General features: G+C 43.4%; 1 protein-coding gene across 11 annotated transcripts in view; it reads right to left on the bottom strand.

Annotated features, from left to right (window-relative positions):
* Positions 1-2,791: 2,791 nt before the first annotated feature.
* The window catches only part of FHIT (fragile histidine triad diadenosine triphosphatase), a 611,077-nt gene continuing 589,807 nt past the window's right edge, over positions 2,792-24,061 (bottom strand). For all 11 annotated transcript variants that reach the window (XM_063347965.1, XM_063347958.1, XM_063347961.1 and 8 more), the window contains 2 exons: positions 11,187-11,290; positions 2,792-3,696 (listed from right to left, as the gene is read on the bottom strand). In XM_063347965.1, coding sequence (XP_063204035.1) covers positions 11,189-11,290 — 102 coding nt within the window. In that variant the 3' untranslated portion in view covers positions 2,792-3,696; positions 11,187-11,188. The remainder of the gene's footprint in view (positions 3,697-11,186; positions 11,291-24,061) is intronic.

Raw genomic sequence — 24,061 nt, 5'->3', positions numbered from 1 at the left:
CCTGCATGTATTCAGGTATTTTTATTTCAGGAGGTGCTCAGTCCCCAGTCACGTTTCAGGGTTCTGTCACACGTCAGGAGGTGACCTTGACTCCCCCCATTGCAGTCAAGATCTTCCGTCTTAGATGTTGTCCTGAGCCTGCAGCCAAGTCAGGCTCCCACAGAGAGCAAACGGTCATTTTCCCCTCGCTGCAACATTAATTAAAACCAAAACACCGTGTTATTTGAGCACAGGATCAAATGAGGGCCTGATATCTGGCAGGTGGGGTGCATGTGTGCTGGGGGAGGTCAGAAGCAGCACGGAGCCAATTTCTGAAATACCAACTTCAAGGAGTCAATGTGGCATGTCCCCAGCCCATCGATCTGTCAACACACAAGCCCCTTTGAGCTACCTGAGGTAGCACAGGCTGTCCCACGGAGGATCAGGGGCTGGTGCATCTGCATCTGGAGCAAGAATGATGCTGAACTGCTGAAAGGCAATTAAAAAATATCCTCATGCTGTACTCACGGCCTTCGCACCGTAGAACACCTGCCTGCCTTAGCACAAGCAGAATTGCTGCAGGCCAATTAGCCATCTAAGCTGCCTTTCTGCACAAAGAAACCTAACTGTGGTCCAGATGAGCATTCACACACTGGAAAACCAAGCAGGGATGCGCAGAAGGCGGGTGCCTGGGATCTTGCACAGCGCAACATGGGCCCATGCTGCTGCCACGGCAAAGCCTTTGGAGCCCATCCCTAATGGTTTTGCCCAGCCGTGAAAATGTACATCCATGAGCATATGGCTGCCAGGTGGCCTCCAAATGCAACCATACACCTGGGCTGCCTGGCACGGCAGGGACCAGGTGCATAGGCGGAGGGTGTCCCCATCAGTTATGTGCTCCCAATAACCTGGCTCTTCTCCTGTCCATGGGACTTAACATGCCCGAGAAAGCTCTTCTGCAATTTCTGTCTCAAGGTAGGCAGGGGGAAGAGGGGACATGGAGCCTCGTCCTACAGAAGTCAACGAAGAGCACAGCACCTGAACCACAGCTGTTTTGCCAATGAAAATAGAGGCACACAGGCATGGCCACCACAGCCTCTTGGAGGGACTGCTCACTTCAGCAAAATAAACTTTTAGTGATCAAAAAAGCCTGGGAAACTTGCCTGTGTATAAAGACAGAGAGTGAAGGTCTGAGCCGTGTAACAGAGAGCGTAATTAGCTCTGTCCTGTTATGAAGCCACCCCATCGGGACCACTCCACTTGCACCGTGTCCATTTGAGCCCCTACATAGGTGATTTTTCCCTGTGTTTTCTGCTTTTGGCGGAGGAGCTCAGCACTCTGCAGCATCCCCCAGCCCGAAGGCAAGCCCTGGGCATGACCCCAGCGAGGGCAAGCAACTGAGGTTGGAAAGGAGAAAGTAGGTTGCAAAGACCATCAATGCTTTCCGCACAGCAGATCCTCACATTTCCAGAAACGGCATCTTTGTATGCAGGGCCCTGCCTGCAGAAAATTAAGTCTATAGGAAGTGTATGAATGATCCAGACACCATCGTCAAGGCTCAGGTCTTAAAAAAGGGGGAGGGGGGTGTGTTACTCCACATACTGCTGCAGGATGTCATGTACTTCATGATCTGTCTTTTCTAATCTCTCCTTATCTCTCACTCCAATCCTTTCTCATGTCCCTCATCTATTGCAAATTCCCTTTTTAAACTGGAGCGAAGCACATAAATATTTTCATGCTGCATAAATAGGTTGTTTTGTGCATAATGCCACAGGAGGCTTTTTTTTAAAAAAAAACCCAGGACCTTTAGTGCTGTGATAACGGCCGCCTCGTTTACACAAATGAAATCTTCCATACAGCTCGGCACTCATCTGCTCAGCAGCCCCCATGCAAAATGGTTGGCGCAGCTCCCGCTCATCACAGGCTACAGAATTAATACGGAATATTCCATACTTAATAGGAAGCCGCTGAGCATCAGGTTTGGAAGTACCTTGCAAATGTAACTGATGCTCAGGTTTTCCTTTCAGCGCTTCCCCAGCAGCACAACCATTGTCTTCTTTCTTGTGAAATCACAGCTGCTTTGAATATTAAAGCGCAAAAGGACAACCCTTTGTGTTGGCTCATTTTCCAGCATCTTTGACCACCCTGACTACTCACCTTTTCTTCTCTGTCACTTCTTGCACCCTGACCTTCATTTCCTGTTTATTCAGCCCTTGTTCAGGGTCTAAAAAGTGCAGACACCATCAAAATGTACTTTTCATTTACTCTGCGTGGAAAAAGAAATAGCGTTAAAATCTCTACAGTTTTTAAAAGGACTAATGGAAGATATTGGTGGTGACATTGGGTCACGGTAATTCTTTGAATTTAACCGGCTTTTCAGGAGCGATATTTTAACAGCAGCACAGTAAAACCCGGAATCAAACATCAGTAATTTTGCTCTAGTGTTTCTATTTATATTTGACCAGCACAAAGACTTGAAAACCAAGGGACTGAATCCTCTGCAGTATGCAGCGGCGAGAGACTTGGGGAAAATTATATGAGTTCGCACATTGAGCATTTCCGTACTTCTCGGGCCAGGTTGCAACCATTTAGGACAGCCTATCTTGAAGCAGTTTTATTTGCTCAGGGCAGTGATGACACTGCGCCACCAGGCAGGTGAAGTACTGCCAGGCTCCGGTTTGGACCCGGCCCTGACCTCCTCAAGCCTTCAGGTAGACTCTGCACCCTGCAGCCCCCTCAGCGCAGCTCTTATTGAAAGACTTGGCCTATTTTGTTTTCCATCCTGAGGGCAGGGGACACAGAAAGCTTCAGTTGTCACTTCCCTGCAATTGAAGAGCAAGATGACGGGTGCTCTTTTCGTGCATATCTTGCAGACTCATTTCTTCTCTCTTCCATCTGTTGTTTGACTCTTTTCTCTTTATTATATGTTAGCAATCAACAGCTAACCCATGGCGGGGCTCTGAACGTGGCATTTCTGGCCAAGGGAGTGTTCCACACAGGTGGCTCCCACTCCGGTTGGTTGCTGCAAGCAGGACATTCATGCCAGTCTAACCCTAACGGCGTTACTATCCCATTAGCAGCTTTACGCATTCATTGATTTGCAGAAGTGCTTTGTATCACCTTAAGTTCCAGAAGCATTCTGACAATGCATTAAAAGGAAGAGAAAAAGGAAAGATCTTACGAAGTGTTGTATTTCCTGTTATACTACCTTACCTGACAAAACGGTCGCTCTCCAAGTTTATCTTGGCTAGTCTGTTACAAAGCCTTGGTTTTTATGAATTGTCATACTGCTCAAAGATCTAATTTTTCTATGATGTAACAGCCCACATACAATAACCGAATCTCAAAAAGCACAACATGGAGTAAACACTTTGTAATGTACTGAAACACAGTAGCTACCTGATTTCACTAGCACTTTATTTCAATTTAGGCCAAGGGACAATTCAAAAAGATTTGTTGCCAAGTACACGATTCAGAAAAATATGAGTTTCTACTCAGAGCAATATTTTGAATCAGTGCTGTTAGTTGTCTTAGCTGAAATTCAACCTTGATGATAATCCGAAGGTCCAATAAAATTTTTCATGAAAGAATCCCATATTTGTAGAACATAATAAAATTGTTCAGCTGCAGCTCCAGGGCCACTGAGAACCGGAGAATGAAGTCTTTCTTTCTGGGGAGTTTCTTGTGTCACAGGATGTTTTTCAAACACTTTGTTACCTGAGAAACATCAAACATAACAGATAGTTACATATAATAGCGTATTTGATCTTTGTTAGTAAGACAAAATGTAAGGCTCTTTATTGCTAACGAGTTAGGTGCTCATTAGTGTGTTCCAACAGGAAATACTAAGACCGATAGGCAAAAGAAAACGTTCAGTCTTAAATCCACACACAGCACATTTCAGCTCCTATTATAGCTTGTGTGATAGAGAAAGGAGAAAATCCTTGCACACAACTATTTTAAAATTATGTATCAGAGGAAGAAAGAAGAGCATTTGTTTGATTTATTATATACTTTTTCAATAAAGTTCACTTCCAAATAGTACTAATGCCTGCCTTTCACATTGTGCTTTTCATTCCTAACTCACAAAGCACCCTCCAAAGGAGGTCAGGATCGTTTTACAAAAAACAAACATGAAGTGAAGCCACCTCTCTGATGTCCCTGAGTAAGACAGCACAGTCCCCAGCTCTGTTGACCGTTAGTCATAGGAACAAAGGATTAGAAAGGGCATCTTGTGTCATCAAATCCAGCTTCTTACTCTTCAAACCATTTTTGCTATAATAATCTCATGCAGGAGTCTTTGGGGTGCACGATCTCTTACGTAAGCTCCTGCAAATGCTCTTTCAAAATCATCATCTCTTGTATATCCTCATCCATCCTGACCCTGCGGTGAGAGTCCACCTAATGCCAAGGTATTACACAGCAGTGATTTGGGACCATCACCCTGAAAATGCCCCCAGCCTCAGACAATGGAGAATGAATGGGGTATTTCTTCCCACGTCTGCTCCAGTTTTATGTACCTCTTGGCGGTTCATCCTAGTAAAAGACCTGTAATAGGTGCTATGACAGACTTGGAAGGTGTTCTGGAGGCAGAGCAATATAAACGCTGGGAGTCTGACAACTGCATCTGTGAAAACGCTGTGCGAAATCCCTGCACAAACTCATAGCGCAATCGTTATTGCAGCGTTAACTGGAGGCTTGCAGCAGCCCCAGGTGTTAACACAACCCGGGCATCTGGGTTTACCCCTGCACATGCCCGTCCTTTCGTGGGGAGACTGACACCCTGGCAAACAACAGAGCCTCAAGTACGCTCAGCCCAATACGTTTCCAATGTCCATCGCCCCCCTCCTTTTTCAAATAACTACTACTGGAGGAGTTATTAATGTCTTTCCACCTACACAGCCTAGATACCGAAACTCACACAAAGGCATCTTTTAAGCTTTGAGGTCACGTTCGAGTTGCTGCTTAGAGTGTCTCCATGGGCAGTTCTATTATGCAGCAGCTACAGCAATAGGATAACACGATACAAACCTTTGCTAATAATTGAGCGTGAAGTGGGCTTTTTGCTTGGTATCTTCAGTTTTGTACCTTCACTTCAGAGCATGTTTAGAGCTGGCTTCAATACTCAGAAAATTATTTCAGCTTATTAAACACAAAGCTGTTAGACGAGGGCACAGCCCCCAAACTTGTTTCCCGGGGCTGGATCCTTGGATCCTTGCTGCTGTTGCGGCTGCAGCTCCCCAACCGCCCACTTCTTTGTTTGATTGTCTTTTCTCACTGAAACATATGTTTCCCCTTCTGATGGCATTTTGAGCAACGGTTTCCATTGTATGCCCGTCTTGACTGACAGTTTGATGGCAGCCTGTAAATGACTTGGCATGTGTTTTGTGAATCTGCCTGAAGGAGGGTCTGGCCGCTCAGTAAGTGCATCCTTTCGCAGCTTTCGGGGCAAAAGATTAATGCCATTTTAGCACAGATTTGGGTATAAAAGTCCTCGACCACAGTTGCTATCATCCTTATTTGAAGCTCAGCATTATCCTGTACCTTGACTCTTTTATCCCAGGTCCTGGGACACAATATCCGTCAGTTATGCTCGGCTTTCCCCATTTTCCTCTCATACAACGCGACATGCATAAAGCTTAATGATGAATCAAGAATGGATCAGACTGAAAACACTTGGTATTTGACAGAGAGCCCAGGTAACCATTTGGGCTGCTGGATGTGCAAGTTAAGAGAACACCCGGCTCTCCGTCAGCTTTCTTTGCTAACAGTAACACTTTTGGTGCTTTGCCTTTATGAGGTACAATCTTGTCTGTGTCTCTGGCCATGACGTTTCTACTGCAGCTATAATTACAGGATCCAAGCAGTGCTGTATGGAATTCAGGTACTCTTTACAGGTGAATTAAATGGCCACCTACAGGGAAATGGAAGTCCAGAGAATAAGGTGTATAACTTTCAGCACAGTACTCCTTACAGCCTCAAAATAGAGCCCTGGAATAGTTGTGAGGGGGACATTATGTTTAGCCTGGCCTCCTACAAGAGGAAGACATTTCAGTTATAACCGTAGCTAACTCTATTGCAGCTTTGTTTTCATAAGAATAATGATATGCTTCAACCAGAAAAACAATCATCCTCGGTTCCGAGGCTGCTGTGCATTAGCACACCGCATTTATTTGGGGAAGTCTTTTGCCCTAAGCCTTCTAGGGTAGGTTTTACTGCTGTACACAGTCGCTGCACCACTTCTGGCTGTTTACATCTTCCCTTGAAGAGATAATTTAACTCCTGTGCATAAACCTTCTCCCTGCTGCAGAGGTGGTGCGTCTGGATGTTTTGCACTTCAAAAATACCAACAAGGGCCAGATTATGTTTGTCTATTGGATTTCTGTTGATATTAACTTTGCTTGCATTCCATTGAAATGTCAAAAAGATTACTTTATATATACTTACTGGAAAAAAAACAGAATTTTGGGTGAAAAAGCATAGACCCTATGATCTGATCCATCTTCTCTTTGCTATTTCCAACTACTTAAAGCATAATGTCACACTGAAACGCTCACTTGGAGTGCTGCATTCTCTTCTCCTGACAGATTGCTATGATGTTTTCCAAGGTGACCTTCATAAAACACGTTTCCTTTGAATCTTATATTTCACTCTCAGGTCATAATAGTTTCACACAGTCAAGCAAACCGTCCGCTCCTGCTTTCTAATTAACGGTTCTTGGAGGCTTTTGAGTGGGGGATATAATTAATAGCACTTAAGTCTGGAGTGCAGAGAAATCTATAGCTGATTACTAGGATGTGTATTTACTTAGGGATTATATGCAAACAGCTCCTAAGTGCAGCCATGAACAGCTCTCCACAATGCTCTCTGGGAAGTCCCCAGGACCAGGCACCACCTTGAGTCTTATTATTCCAGCGTAAGCACTCAGAAACCCACCCTTCTTATAAAGCAAGGCTCCCGCCATTGGGTGGTCCCTGCCTGTTGTACCCCTCTCCCCCGCTCCCACTCCCTATACCAGCGTCCACAACACGTTGTGTTTTCTATGACTGCGTGGTGATTCTGCTTGCCAACGGGCTGCCTACAGCAGAGGGGCCTCTATTACAGAAAACATCTCTGCCCATATCTCCGTCGTCAGTGTGGCACCCACCCAGGAGACAACCCGCTCTGTGGTCCATACCGCCCAGGTACAGCACCTTCAGGGGCAGAGTGGCCGCGCTCTCACTGCACAGCGTGTGTGCCAAATCCACTCCAAGGCATAATCGTTTTGTGTTTTACTTAAAGCACCAGAAATAATGGGAGGGCTTTTCTTACAGTAAAGCAACCAAAGGAGGGTGTTGCAAGCCATCTTGTCATACTTGCTTAAATTATAGGAAAGACATGGGATTGCTCTGGTGCTCACTCTCATGCTTGCAGCATGAATCGTCAGAGGTGCTGGAGGAAAACCAGATGCCAGCCAAATTGCCAGCTTAAATTCCCTCTGGTCAGCTGCTCCTAACAGTGGTAATTTCCCTGCTAAGGTCAATAGAACTGCATCTTTTCACACGTGCTGAGATCTTGGTGCAGAAGACGCAGCTGTGAGGCGTGATGAGTGCTCTTAAAGAATAAGATCGTCTCTCTTTCACAGTGGGTTGAAAAAAAGGAGTAAAATTCATATTCTTTAACGAAGTTGAAAAGACTGTGTTCTCCAGAAACATTGCTAGACTGGGGATGAAGGGGTGAATCGACACCAGAAACCCTGCACCCCCGTGCAGACCACTTTATCTGCAGAGATTTTAAAATTAACTTTGCATGTTGAATGACATGAAATATTCAGATGGTTAAGCAATTAAAAGCTATTGAATATTTGTAACTCAAAAAGCACTAGGCAACAGAATATCACTGTCAACGCCTTTATGCAAAGGGACATTTTGAAATCGTACTTAAGACTGACTATTTTTCTAATGGCATAAAAGTATTACTTCAGTTATGCATAAACCAGGAAAACTTCTACTGAAACTTGTGCAGCCTGGTTCTTTCTTCAAAACAACAACACAGAGTGAAACTGCCTTTGAAGAGAAACATTTTTCATATACTATCTGAAGGTTAGTAACTCTTTTAATCTTTAGCCTTTTTGCTGGCATGTGTAATTTAAAATGCACAAAACAGACTAGCAAAACACTTACCCAGCTATAGATAGTTAGAAAATGTAAAAGGTGCATCTGAAAATAGGTTTGGAAATTAAGATGCTGCTTCAAATCTTGCTCTTTGAGTTCCCTGTGGATCCACCTCAAACAGGGACCAGTTATCTAACACAACTGACCATGTGACAGCCAACAGGAACGGCTCCTAAAGACATCAAACCTTGGTGCTACTAAGCAAGAGAGTGACTAACTGGGGCAGTTATATATTAAATATCCTTTCCACAGAAAGTTTTTGTTTTCCTTTTCTTGTCCTCCTCCAGAACCACATGAAGTTCTGCCAAACTTCAGCTCTGCAGCCACAGCACCGTGAGCTGCAGAGCCCGCACGAGCTCAGGGTGTTCAGGAAGTGATAAGATGGGACACAGTGGTGTGGGGACTTGAGGTAAAGACTAGAAACACGTGCAAAACACAAATTCACTCACCGATTTCCCTTTCATCCACTCTAGGCAATTGTACACACAGATACATTATTTTAAGCCAAGTATTTTCTTAAGGGTGTTAACTTAGCGAGGCTAAATGGGGTTCATTTCCTTAAGCAAGTGGCTGGATGTTTCTGGTCATCTGGGGACTGGTGTGGAAGCACTCACCTGTGGCCACCCAAGCAGCTAAGAGGGATCAGCACCTGCAAGTCCTTGATCAGATAGCCTATAAGTACAGGCAAAAGGTGCTAGTGTACATAGGCAAGTCATATAGGAGTTGTCACAGTTGGTGAAGGACTTGTGATAAATGTGAGCATAGCTGGGAAAGCTCTGAAACACAGCTCAGTCTGTCCAGGCTAATCTAGCTGAGCTGGGCTTCTTTGAACAAAACACTTAAGTAGAAAAATAATGCATGAGGCCTTAAAAATTGCCATTTATTGGCTCCAGAACACCCACATTCAGCTCTTTCTGACTTTCCCTGTGCCGCATGAAAAAAATCAAGTCAAATAGCATCCAGGTAAACTTCTAAATGGCAACATAAATCCTTTGTAGGTGAAAAACAAAAATAGCTTTGAAGAAGCATGCATATAACCTTGTTAATTTGCCAAAAGTTTTCAATCTTCATCACTTTAGAAGCAAGGTTAAGAGAGCAGATAAAGGTTGAGAAATTCAGAAGGTGCTCAGATATACCCTTATCTCAGGTTCAGAGCATTAAACCTCAGAAACAAAACAATGTCAGGGAGAAGAGACTGACAGTGATGCCTTGTGTTGGGAATCATGGGTTGGAAGGACTGCCTGTACTAGGTAAAATACTCTCATGATAATGATGCCAGTAAGATTTAATTTACCAGTCTGTTCTAGGAAAGGTAATGACCTTAATATCACGGGGAACTTATCAAGAGGTCATCCCTGCAGACATACAGTGATTTATTTTCATAACAAATGGAAATAAAAGTCCATGAATTTGCTTGCAGGAATGAATTTATACCATCTATCTAGCTTTGTGCTTCCTATCAGAAGAGCCTAAGAACATTTAATTGATATGTGGGGACTTAATTCCAACCCCTTTGAGAACCTCCACAGGAAAGCATTTCAAATTCATTTCTAACCAGACCAAAAAAACCAAACAACCCTCCAAAACCCCACCAAATATATAATGGGGAACAACAACATCACATTGGAATAGGGATGCGACGTTTTATCCTAAGTACTGTTCATTTCCTGCCATGCCATAGATGAAGTACTACGTAATGCCTCTGTTAGTGGGGAAGAGTGCTTACATATGCATTACCCAAGGATACGATCTTTCTGGCTGAGTAATTCATTTTTGACATGCGTATCTCTGAGAAGGTGAAAAGTGAGTGTCTAAATACAAATCCAGCAGCCACTGTGGAAACTTGACTATGCATTCCAAACCCTGCTGCTCCAAGACCCGGAGGGTCCCTTGGTTCCAGATGCTGAGGACAAGTTTCCTTCACAAATGGGAGCTACGCGCGTTACACAGCTTTCTCCGTGTCGCTCCACAGAAGCATTCATACAGGTCATTTGACTGGAGAAGACAAGAGCATGGTCATCATGCAGAAAAAAAGAAAAAAAAATGGAAAGGAAAGAGTTTGATGAACCAGCCCAAACGGGGATGACGGAATTGCATGGGACACAAGAGCTGCCACGTAAGCGTGCCACACGCACACGGGGTAGTTTCGCTCAAGATTTCTCAAGCTGGGCTGCAAGCAGTGAGTCACAGGCAGAGAGGAGGGATATTTAAGGGATTTTCGTTCTTCAGAGGAAAAAATATGAAACAGTCAGAAATGACAGAGAAACGAGAGCGCTAGGTGATGGCAAACAACATATGGGGAGCAGGGGAGAGGGAGCTTTTGGCATCATCGCAGCAGCGTACATCCCAGTGTAACTCATATTGATCTCTGGGGGACAGTTCATTTCTGCTGGAACAATCTGGCTTCTGGGACTCCAGGTACAAAATGAAAAACTCTCAATCTCTAGAGCACCAATGTTAGTGTTTGCCAAGTGTTTTGTCTTTTCTGTTCCTCCCTGCAAATCTTTTTTTTAAGGGCCAGTGGAAAATTTAGCAGAACGGGCAGTTTTCCAGCAGGTTTAATTTTGAAAGTTGAACTGATCAGATGATTTAAGATTTTCCAAATGAAATTAGCATTTGCTTATCCACTCTATAGTCTGAATTCTGCCATGATTTCGTACATCTAGGTGCATATACATACCCGTGTGCGCACAGACACAGCGGTTTTTAACTCCTCATAGAGGTACCAAGGCTATTTTCTGTTCTAAAAACACAGGGAGGATACGTTAGGTTAGACATTCCTCTTAAGTAACTGCTGATGATTCTGATTTCCAGATATCTTCTTTTTTGCTGTCTGGAAACTAAGTGCTCTAGGATGGTGCTGATTTGTTCAAGAAGGAGCATGTTATTTCAGCCACTGGTTGGAGTGCTATGTCCCTTTGGAAACAACACGAACCTAAGAGCTTTCATTTCTTTTGTTCCATTCTACATATTCTCCCCTCCGTCCTTAAGAATCTTATGGAAGACTGAACATTTTTGGGTGTTGTAGGAGTAAGTTAATATGTAAATCATTACCTTTAATTTTCCTGAAAATACCTCTTCAGAATTGCTGCTTCAGCTGCCATTTCTTCTTCCGTCCTCCACTTGTCAGAGGAATCCTCTTTGTCATGTTGTTGCAACTTTTTTGAGGAAGGAAGAAGAAAAAAAAACAAACCAGTTTGTCAATATTGTTTTACAGTTTCATTGTCAAATTTAGGGCATGCCTGTATGCAACTAATCTAACTATTCCGTGTGTCCGCGGGACGGAGGGACCTGGTAATGAAGGGTGAAGGTTACTGGTTTGGAGTGGTAACAGTGGTTAACTGGCTCTGATGGATTTACGACGATAACGCAAGGTGCCAGGGTGATTGGTAGGCAGTGACAGAGTTGACCTTTGCAAGTTGATGGTCAGACACCTTGTCAGTCTTTGATGCAAAGCTGGTAGGTAATAGGATAACAAACACAGGTGTTTTGAAGTGTCCATTACATCCATGGAGTGAGCGGGGAAGAAGCTGCCTGGACACCTTGTCAGTAATTCATGTAAAACTCTCTCTCTGGCTTTTCCTCTGCCCATGGGGCCACCTTTCCCACCAAAGGCCTGTTGTGATAACAAGGCCCTGTTGCAGCTGTTTCCCACCAGCAGTTTGTACCAGTAGTTTTCAGAAGAGATACATTCCCCCCCTGCATGCAAGTTATCAGTCCTTCCTTGCCCTTGTTGAAAGCGAGACACGTCCCTGGTCTAGAAACAAAACCTGTTATTTTAAGCATAATTATATTTCATTGATGATTTACTGGCAAATAGAATGTGCCAGCACTTGAGTACATTTGTACACATGTCCACTCAAAGAACGCCTGCCAGTCCTCAAGGGAAGATAACATTTACAACAGACCGCAGAAATATTTGAAATAACCGCTTAGATATTGAGATTTCCAGTGTATCTCTAGGTACTGAGCACAGCAGAGATTGTATTAACAGCATCAGTGCTTCTGAGGAATCTTAAAATATCGACTTTCTGTTAATGTCACAAAGTTGGAAACGAACAAATTTACACCTTTTATTCCTGGACAAGTTTTAGAACAGAAGATGAGGCAGTGAAAAAACAAAGATGAAGCAATATTGAACCTGCCAAGCAAACTGCATTACTGTATATGGCATGTTTAGCAATAAACTAGGATTGTTAGCATACGTCCAACTCACAAATACTTTTATATTTGTGTTGTGTTTCTTCTACTCTGAATTTTGCTGCCAGCTATAGTCCTATGTAGTTTTACATTCTGCAGCACAGATTTCTTCTTCCTCAGCAGATGAAGCTGTATTAGAAAGCTATTTCCTTTCATGCCAATACAATCCAGTAGCTGTAGGCAAATTAAAGTGTATTACTGTTCGACTAGTAGAGGACTAATCTTCATTGTTGCATTAGCTCTAGGTGTGTTATAAATCCATCTTGTAATAACGCTACAGAATTATAGAGAAAGATTTAAAAGCCAGGAACTGGTACAGTGTACAGACGCATTCTGTGTGTCCAAGCGCCTGCTCTCCCCCACTGTGCACACCTATACGGTGTACAGGTACCACAGCTGAGCTGGCAATGAGAGGGAGTTATTGGAAACAGCACACATCATCCTGTACTTTCCATGGACCGCGAGCACTTACACTTCACGAGAGGATGCACCAGGACAAGCCAAGTGGTGGTAAATCAATTGTCTGTCTGAGGTGTGAGCTGTTTTTCTAAAAAAGCAATGTCTTGCTCATTCGACCTGGCATCAGCAGGAGATACAGCAGGCAACAGCCAGAAGGCAAGGGAGGGCAGCCCCTGTTCCTCAAGGTCTCCTTGTTTAACCTGCAAGAAGTGCTTTTAGCAACGTGATCTGGCTGCTCTTCTCCCTTGCTACCCTGGTTCTGCGCAACCCCGGTGAGAGCTAACTCCAGGAGGAGACTAGGAGAGTGAGGATTTGACTTGTAGTTTTTATTTCTATTTTCCCTGCTCAAAGAAACTGAAGTGAACAGTAATAAGGAGGCATATACTGAAGTGGCTGTTGTTGTTGTCTAAATTAAAATTGTGTGAAATCGCAGCCCATGGTCACTTCTCAAAGCCAGCAAAGGAGAGGGATTCTTTTGCTACATAACTGCTAACCTTTAAAAATAATCAATCTTTGACTTAAGGTTAAAACAGATATATGGGGAGCAGCGATGAATTCTGAAACTTGCCTGGAAACCCAACCGACTCCGGCAGCCCCGGCTCCCGGTACCACGCACCAGCCCCAGCCTGGCACAGAAGCGCTCACCGCAGCCGTACCGGGCTCTGCCGCGGCAGGCGGTCACGCACCGCTCAGACTGAAAAGACGTACCCACGTTTTGTGCACACACTGGGTATGACGAACAACAGACTGTGGTGCTACATCACTGCCACAGCCAATGCATTCATTGTTCAACCGACTATACGTGATTTAAGTATTAAATTGCTACGTCTACCCACACAGGATCCCAGGACTGTTCTGCATTCAAACCTCTTGCTGTGTCAGTAATTTCTGAAGGGCAATATGCAATTATCACCCCAATGCCACCCAGTTTCTGGTATTACCTAACCACCACTGTGGAGATTTGGGAAGCTGTCTCTGGCAGCTGCCTGCCCTTCTCTGCTGTGCCATTCTGCAGCTCCAGTACAAGCCAAACCGTATAGATAGTCACTTTGAAGCACAATACTTAAATTATGGATAACCTTGCTGGAGGATGTTCTGGGTGCAAAACACGCAGGTTCAAGATCAAGAGTACCAATAAGTGGAACACAAATAAGTTAAGGGCTGCTGATACCACCTCTGTTTCATGGATTCTGCGTGCCACAAATTAATGGAGCCTGGAGAGCACAACGGAGAGCACTCCGGGAGCACATGTGCACCTGTCCTGTTCTTTAAATCTTCTCTTAACATCTGTTAGTGGTCTCCAATGATGACAAGATATTGGGGTCATGGGTGGGGTTGGTCTCACCTGGTTATTTCATGTGTTCTTATGTGAGGTACTTTACAACCAGATTCAGATATTCATGTGAGGGCCTCAGTAAGGAAGAGCTACTTTATTTTTTTAAAAAAAGAGGCAAAGACAGTCTCCATAGTATTTTGGCTGAGTTGGAAAGCTGCTTTAAGGGAAGAAGTACATACATATTTCAGTATTAAATTGTATTGATTTAGAATTCAGGTGGGAAACAATCCTAACAGTGGATACGTGTTTCTAAGGGGCTTCTGTGTCTTGGAGCGTGTTCATATTCACACACACATGCAAGTCCCAACCGTGCATATCTTTACAAACATCTGACACGCTATTGAAAGTTTGGATTACACAGGGGAAGCAATGCTCTCCTGCACCTGGAGAACACTCCAAGATTCTGCTCACAGCAAAGGGAAAAAATACCTCTATTTGCCAGCTATCCATCTGTAGAAACTAGTGATTTCCCCTTGTTTTTTCCCCATTCAGACAGAAAAAGCCGGAGAACTTGAGCTGACATCCTTACTCAGATAGAGACATTCAAACACAGACAAGCTTGAAGTCCGTGATACTTTCTGTAGAACAATTCTACTTCTGTAAACTCTGAAAAATATATAAAAAAACCTTATCCAGAGGTTTGCCTGACATGATTTTCTGAGAGACATTTGCCCCAGATTTCCCTGGAGAATCTCAATAGAGGTGGAGACTGACTGATCCACATTCTTTCCAAAATACTTTTGCTACCTTCTCTCCGGTTTCTGGGACAGGGCTTCCATATCACCCAAAGGCCCCTAAACAATGACTGCTGCCCTTCTTGCAGTGAACACTTCTAGAAGACGCCGCTCACCTTCAGAATCCCTTCCCTAGCAATGTGTGTGGTTCCAGTTGTGATAAGCAGCTGCTATTTCAAGTGAGATTAAAATAGCACATGGCGAGGTTACAAGAGTCACTTCCGTACAAAACCCTGAAGTAAAGGGGATACATTTTGCTCAGGGTCTTCCAGGGACACCCATGGCGTGACGAGGCCACTGCCAGAGGAAGCAGCAATGTTACGATAACGTTGGCAAAAGTTGCTCGCATACAGACTAAAATATACAATACATTAAGTGAAAGAAAGAAGAATTAGGAAGCTAGCGCAGGTGGCAGTCTATAAAACCTTTTCCATAGAGCTCCAAGCTACTTATAATTTTAAAACCGCCGGTACTTCGCCTGTTTTCGTGATAGAAAGGGGATGCGAAAGCACCACACCAGATACTGCAAAACTCAGAAAGCCCCAAGTTCTCTGAAGCCAAATGCAAACCTGTTGTTGTATTACAGGAGTGTCTCAGAAGTGCAAGCATTAACAAAAAGGTAAACAACCAGATTAGTGTAGCTCAGATAATCCCGAAAGGAGAGGATAGGATGGGAGAGCATGAACATTTCTTTTAGACAATCTCTATTATGCTAACTTTTTCTTTTAATATTCTGAACAAGCACCGAGACACACATTAGTCAATTCTCTAATCGCAGTTGCCCAGCAAATTACACACTGTATCTGCTCAACATTCTTCAAGCACTAAGACTCTGGTTTATAACTTAGTGCATCTTCTTGCCTTGCAGTACAAATAAAAGCACTATTTCTAAGATATGCCCTTCTTCAAGCAGATCATTACTGATGTCTGACTTCTTGGGCTTCCTGATAAATTATCCTCTTCTTTCACCTCAAGCAGAAAATGCTCTTCCACCAATAATCTATGACTGTCAGTCTTGATTACTTGTAAACAGTGGAGCTCTTTGAATATTTCTGCTTGTGAAAAGCGTTCATTTTCTCACTCATGTCTCCCAGCGCGAGATGCTGACAGACCTGACAGCTGTGCTTTATGTTATTTTATTAAAGTTGTTAGTGCTGCAGAATGGTCTACGTTTTTATCACTGCAATTCTTAAGGGAAACACAATATTGTTTTATGACACTTTCGCATTGGGGAACCTCTCCTTCTTGCCCTTTGTGGAGGAGCCCAGAATTCTCAACGCAGCAGACTAGAGGGTCCTAGGTTTAGGACTGGCTGTTGTTTGAAGTAACATCTATGTTATGGCCCGTTCTACTTATGCCATAACACCAACAGAAAAGCAACCCGTGTTAATACAGACCACTAGCCAAAGTTACGGGAAAAAAAAGCTTTTACGGTAGTTAGCACTACTCTCACTCTCCATGAATATTTACTGTTGATAGTTAAGAGTTTATAACCTCCGATGCATTTAACTAAAAAAAAAATCACAGTGATGGAGAGTAATTATGCCAAACTGCTGCAACACAACAAAACTCAACTGCTTAAGTGATTATAAGATATATTATCAAAATCATCAGCTAGCAAAAAAGCCCAAACCAAATTTTTGCCAGCAGTTTGGATCAGATATTAGGCATTACTCAGCTGGTGGCGCTTGTTATTACCAATACACCTTGGGATACCCAGGCATCTTTTCCATACTGAATTCCCACACTTGGGTGCAATCTGCGGAGTGGTATTTCAGCATCAGATTAACAGGTGAACCATGCAGAGGCTGAAAGTCTTGTCTCCTCTCTCCAGCAGCAACGCTTTTCCAGAGACTGGAGACAAAAATAATCCCAGTGCTGCTACATGTACCTCCTCCCCCAACTCCCTTACGAACCCAGAGCAGTGTGACGAACACAAACTCACAGCACGTCCCTGCCCGCATTCTTGCACTGCAACAAGCAGATGTGGTGGGGCTTCATCTTGAGCATCCCACCATGACGGGGGGGGGGAATCTCAAGGACTGAGCTGGCTATGGCTCCTCAGCACTTTGGTGATACTGAAGACCTCCTCCTGGTCCTGGCGGTGACTTCCAGCCATCTGTGCCTCCTTTGCCCTCTTCTCCCTCGTCTTGTCCTCCTTGCTCTTTTCCCCCAGTGCTTTCTTTCCTTTCATTTCTCTTTATATTTAGCCTATATCCTCATAGTGAGACTTCATTTCCACCCCACCCCCCCTTAATGTAATTAAATGTGACATTTACTGCTATTATCTGCAGCTCCTGCTACACTCTATCTTTTCCTCACCCTCTGCTGTCTTGCTGAAGGGAGTGTGAGCTTTTTGGTGGGCAGCCTCCTCTGCCAGTCCTGTCTCCATCCCATTTGCCTTCAGTTGTGGTTTGAACCTCAACTTGACTAGCAATGTGAAACGAAAGGGTAATGGATGAAACACAGTGCAGCTTCTTGGGGATGCTGCGATTGCTTTGCATTGTTGTGTGGACACAACGTGGCCCTAAATCCTGTCTTACCTACCTGGAAGTAACCACCACAGGAGCTCCCAGCCCTGGGTGCGCCCCAGCTGGGTATCCCTCCCTGCAACTGGTCCAGGCAGGGCCTCAGGGAAGGCAAAAACCAGGCAAGGAACAAGCACGACATTCTCCCCCTTTGACCACGCACAAGATATTGTGTTAACACGGTGCAAGAGGCCTGGCTGCCCCCCATCAGCTGCGGCGGGATCAGGACCCATTTCTGAGCTGCCTTTACCATTGCTCCCGCACCAGGCGGTTCAGTGCTTTCCGCATCTCTGGGCCCATCTCCATATTTAATTATAGCTAGAAGACCGCTGTAATTTAATTGCTCTAACTTACAGTGAACACCGCAAAAACCCCCACACCTGCCGACTTTGCTTAAGATTCTATATCATACCAATATCTGCATCTGCAGGAATCAGAAATCCCCGATTTGGGGGTGTTTTTTACTTGCTGCATTAAATCTAGTTATTTAAGGGGATGAAGAAGCAGCCCAAGTTGCTCTCATTCTATATGCAACAGAATTTATTAACTATCTTCTGGAAAAAAAAAATTATTTTACCACTTTCACATAAAATACACTGCTACCTCACAGCTGCTGCTATTATCCTACAAAGCATAAAATCCATTAGAAATCTTAGTTTATCAAAGCTGTGTTTTAGAGAGTGGTGGGGTTTTTTCTCCTGTTGACTCTGTCTTAGTGACTACAAATACGTTTTTCAGTTTTATTGTTGTGCTTTGGGGAAAGACTTGAACCTCACACTTCACATGGACATACGAGTAACCGCACCCTTTTTAGCAAAGCACTCAGACAAAGAGAATTTTGTGGAAACACACGTAAAGGTTAAGTAAAACCCTTAGGCATATACGTTTAAGTGCTTTGCTAAAATAAACTCTACAAATGCTACTTTCCAACGATTCTGCATACAAGAATAAGAAAAAGAATAAATATAAAAGGCATCCTAAGAAATTTGCTTTTGAAGGTATAAAGACAAGTAAGCCCACAAGCAGAACAACAGTTGTATAGAAATCACATTTGCTATTCGGTGAAATATGTAGATTGCACTCTGAAGAACTCAAATCTTGACAGACTTCCAGTTTGGCTCCAACTGAGATAAAATTCTTGGAAAGTGAGCACATTACAAAGGAGATACTTGAAGGGATATCCACCAGGGAAAGAAGTCCTGCCAAAGACTTGGAGAGCTGCTATTTACAATCTGATACCAGTCAAGGCAAGAATCTATAAAGGTGTTTGGATACATTTTCGTCATGCCCATTATCCTCCTGGTTAGCAGATAATGTTATAAACACCTCTGCAGTCTTCCTCACCTGGGAAGAAAAGGCAGATGATTGTGGGGAGCTTCCTAACGGCGTTTGCTAGAGAGGGCTGCCTACACGAGAGAAATGTGTGGCATCGAGACCTGGGTAAGAAATGGCAATGTCATCAACGTGATAATGTTGGAGGAAACGTTATCCTGTGTGCACAGCCTGCCATGCAACATTACTCATTTGGAAAAAGGCTATTTTTAATCAAGGAAAAGCACTTTAATCAAGGATAGAGTCAGTGATTCAAAAATTTCATGCAAGTGCATGTATTACTTGACTGAAAGCCTTTTCCCAAAAGGTCAGAGCTGCAGAGCGATGTGCATGTCCCGCTCCCAGCGCAGAGATAACCTCCAGGTGCCTGTATCAGGCTGATGTATTCTGGCTCCTGACGCGGCGAGTTTCAGAGTCAGAACTTTCCCTGCTAATCTCCTTAACTTTAAATATTTGCCGTACCCTGAGCACACTCAATAAGATTCATGACATGCCAAGGAAGACACACGTGTGTTAGGGAGGTTGATTTGGTCTATTTGTTTTCTTTGTATTTTTCTGCCAGCACAAAGGAAATCAGCTGCAGGTCCCACGGCATCGTCACAGAGCTGGCTCAGTGCGCAGGGGGACGTGAGTGCGTCCCCATTTCCTGGAGGGAGCTTCACCCTCCTCATCATGACTCTGGGAGCTGCAACAAGAGCCCAGAACGGCCAGAGCAGAAAGCAGATTTCTTCTCTGGGGAATTAGTTTATTCCTATTGAATAAATCCCGCCCCCCCCAACACCGAAATCAAGAAGAAAACATTCAGCCAATGCATCCTGGAGTAACTCATACTCTGAGTCACTCTCTCCACTGACTGTAGGAGGATTTTAAGGAGACTTCAGATGTCTAGAATGACACATACCGTGTGCTTGAGGCAAACCACTGGGGCTTCAAGCCTGCTTTTGTGTGTGCTTCTCAGGGGACCCCTCACCTGCCAACAGACTTCCCTAGGATGGTCCTGTCTGCTTTCCCTGCGGCGCTCAGGATCACGGGACTCCTGGATAAAGCTACATCCCCAGGACGGCCTTTTCCCCCCAGGCATCCCTCAAATACTTCTTTAGGTTTCAGCCTTGCATGCTCAAGAGTACCTTGCCTCCGAGACTGCCTCCCCAGGATTTAAGCAGCCAATACCCTCTTGGTAAGTAGGTACTAAAATAGGTTGAGGAATAAATTGCTCTCATTTAACATTCACTCCAAAAAATACAGCTGCATTTATTATGCAGCATATTGTTTTATATACTGTTTTGTTATAATAAGTCATGTTTAAAATGTCATGACATTTAAATCAACAGCAGTAAGAGGGAAATGCTGAAAAAGAGCAAGATGATCAAAAAGGATTTGAAAAATCCTGGTGAAACCTTATGGGCCAAACACTTTTATTACAGTAAATATAAAGTTCCAAGGGAGCCTAAAACTCATCTATGAGAAACCCACTGTAGAGAAACCCACTCCTCCCCTCCTCTGAGATGTTCTCCGTGTTGGGTCTCTGTGTTGTCCCCAGGTCCGGTGGCGGAGGAGTGGTGGGTGGTTGGGGCTGGCAGTGGCCCAGGGACCGGGGCACCTGCAGCAAAGCCCTCCTCCTGCTCTCCATCCCCTTGCAGGTTAAGCCTTTCTCTGTGCTGCCCTTTGCCACTGAGCCACCACAATACTCTGGAAAACTCTACTGAATACGTCCTTGGAACTTATTAATGCCGTTTGTCTCAGTGAGGAGCTTTATTTCAATGCCTGTGCTAAGTTATATGAATGAACTTTACATATAATATAAAAGCTTACTTTAATGTGGCTTCATAGCCTTTGAGGAGACACGGAGACTATCTACCACTGATGATCTACATGCACAATGGCAGATTTTTCACCAGGAAGACTTTTAACGTTAAAAAGAAAATAGCTCAGATCAGAGGAGCTGCTCCATTCCTGCAGATGCAGTGCTCATCTTTTATATCAGGTCTGGACCCATATGCCAGCATCCCTCGCCGCTGCCTCCGTGCTCCCTCACCCCCCACCAAGGGAAAAAACAACAACAACTGCAACAACAAAACAGATGGCGATGCAACGAAACATTAAACCTAATCCCAATACCTGAGCCATACCATGAATATTTCACTGAGGCATGGGGTAGAAAAGACAACAAAATGACCTTTTCTAGCATCTTAAGGGATATCTAACCTTGTAATTGCTATAGACACACTGAAGACACACAAGAGGGAGACCAAGGCTATTTAAAAGAAGCTGTGTATATTTTTAAAAATTAGTATCTCAATGTTCCCATTATAACCTGCCAATATGAATGACATTTACTCTTGCTCTGAGAAATGAAAGAAACTCTAAAAGACAGACTGCATTAAGGATCTATTGATATTCCACTGACCTAGTGGCATAAGAACCAGACAAGCTTTGTCAAGGGCAAATGCCCCAGAGTCTGCAAATTCATCTCTTAAAGTAGCAGTAAGGGGAAAAAAAAATATCTTCAATGTCTAGAATATTTATAAAACCCAGCAGAGGCTTGCACTTCTTGATGCTATAATGGCAGTGGATGGCTCTAGACCCAGATATGGGAGAAGAATTGGAAATCTCAGGCAGTCAATCACCTCTTCCAGTTTTTCCAGTCAATTAATATTGCCATAAAACTTACGCAGGAAGTTCCCTTAAGGGACATCACACGGGGGTTTGACGAATTTATTTTTTTCCTATTGTATAAACTTCACAAAGTTTTGTTACCCATAGCAGAATATGGGTAACATATAATAATATATATATATAAAAAACAATATGGGTCTAAGATTCTGGTTGGGAAGGATGGACCCAAGTGGTGTAAGCTGTGCAAGAGGTCCCTGCTGCATTGCCTTCCCAGCATTAGTGGAAATACCCAGACGAAGGAAGAGCAGGAAAAGTGAGGAACAGTTTGGTATCGTTCAAGCAGGCTCCTTCATCCCTCAGATGAGCCTCTTAGCTCATACACTAAACCAAACGAGAACGCAAAGTCACAGACAAGGGGCCCAGTATAGGAGCCCTTATTTACTTGGTGAAACTCAGACTGGGATAACAGCGGCTTTTTCAGAGGGCAGAGGGGCACAGGCTGCCTTCATTCGGAGGAGGAAGAATCTATTTGCTCCTCTTCCAATGTGCAGCGTCAGCCTTCTGTTCAAATTCTTTTTTTCTAGGAAACAAGACCACAGTTGTACCCACATAATGCCCAGGCTGAAGAACAGGGATGGCATAATAGCCTGGGAATACAATATTCTGCAATTAATTTCACTGAAGGGAATGTGAATTTGGGGAGAATTAATTTTAGCTGGATAGATTTTGCAGTTAATTAAGGCTGATACCTTCTACTAGCAGGAAACTGTTTTTGATGAAAATACGTTGAAAACCTTATTAAACTGCCTAGGAAAAAAAACAGTTGCCATTGCCTATGCTGCAGCCTCCCAGCCATCCCCATGTTTCTATACAGGAATCATGAGTTGATAGCATTTGCATAACAATTATTATTTAATACGTAGACTTCAGTATCATTGCTTTTGGACAGAATTAATATTCAAACCTTTGAGCACAGACATTTTGGAAACATTCATCTGGTAAAGTCACAGGAACTTTTTTTGTTTGCAATATTTTTGCAAGTTCTGTTCCTGTGATGATGCCCCGGCAGCAGATCACCACCTTCCTCTCGCCATATCTCAGAGAACATGCTTCGGAGCTCCAGAAAATCCTACACTGGATGGATGGGGCGATCACATGAACATGGAGGGACGGAGGGTAGGAAGGGTACAAAGATGGGAAAAGCAACCCAAACGTTCCCAGTTTTCAGAGACAAAAAGTCATTTTGTTTGCAATTTTGTTTGCTTTCATTTCATTCAGTTTGTTCATGCCTTACGAAACAATGAGATCAACAGAAATGAAGGCAATTTTCAGCAGATATGAATAAAATACGTGGCTTGGCTGAGCGGAGGTTGCACATTACTCCAGAAGCTCAGTCAAATACTTGCGGATTAACTGCCGTGAGAATGGATCTAGCACGGACTTGCTTCATCTCGATTTGCCAGACTGGGAATTTGCAGGTTTCCCACTCATTCTTCAGGAGGGGACTGACTGGGGAATAAGTTGTACACACACACGCTTTGTGGAGGACTTGCAAAATAATTTTATTTATTTAGACACAATTCAAAATCAGAGCAGGATACCTCGCAACCAGAACTTCTTCCACAGGTCTGTTGCTAGATTTTTCTCTCCTCTCTTTAGCAGTTTTTTTTTGTTTTGGGTTTTTTTTTAACTAGCCTTCAAGCAAAATCCACAAAAAAATCTCATGTTCTCGGTCTGTGTTTCCAGGGTTTAGCTGGTGCATGTACTGAAGTGCACAAGGGCGCACACACTCTTCTCATTCATTCTGACCCGTAAGCATTATTACATTACATTTAATTGCAGAAGACACTGTCTTCACAGCTTTCTTTCTCATGTGACATCTTGTGAATTGCTTTCAAGAAAAGCCATTTACACAACTTCTCTATATATGTAAACTAGTACTCTAAAGTCACATTCTTGTTTGCACATATCCTTGTATTCGTGTCAGCTAATCCTAATGCAAAAAGCAAGTGGCCCTTCATATATTTCAGTTAGGAAACAGTAGCATGGATTTTCATAAAACAAAAGTTTAACTGATACTATGTAAAATCTGTTTCACTGGAAAACTGGCATCTTGCCCATCATCTTCCACAAAGTTCAGTATCTTTGTCAGTGCTCAGCTACTTGACTTCTTAATTGTCTACGTTCACTGGCTGTATCAAATGGAGTTTTCTTTTTGCCTTTGCTCACTGTATATTACATCTTTTAATCGGTATATATAATTACTTACCACAATCTGCCATGCCAGATTTTCTAAGCATTAGTCTAATTAACTTAAGCTTGATAATTGTGTCTCAGATATCATAACAGTATGCACAGAACTTGCAGATTATGCTGTTGGCTTAGCTGTTTCTGATAACATTTTTCTCCTATTCTTACTTTTCACTTTTTCCTTTTGCTTTTTCTCTTTCTGTACAGGGTGGGAGCGCCAGAAGAAAGAGACGCTGCTGTTCTCTTTAAATGACTGGAAGTTTCTCTAAAAGCAAGACGGCTGTTTCTAATAACAAGTCATCAAGTAAGTCAATACAAATGAGAACAGATCCAAAATGCAAGGATTTCCTCTTTTTATAAGAATAAAAGATAAATACATCACTGAAGAAAGAAACTTGAGCTTCCGATAGTGGAAATCGTAGAGGATTCAAGACCAAACCTACAGCATTCACTGGCCAATTATCCAAGTACTCA

The sequence above is a fragment of the Chroicocephalus ridibundus genome, chromosome 10, assembly GCF_963924245.1.
Source record: "Chroicocephalus ridibundus chromosome 10, bChrRid1.1, whole genome shotgun sequence".
NCBI classification, from domain to species: domain Eukaryota; kingdom Metazoa; phylum Chordata; class Aves; order Charadriiformes; family Laridae; genus Chroicocephalus; species Chroicocephalus ridibundus.
The sequence above is the reverse complement of the archived record's forward strand: the minus strand, read 5'-3'. Positions and strand labels throughout refer to the sequence as shown.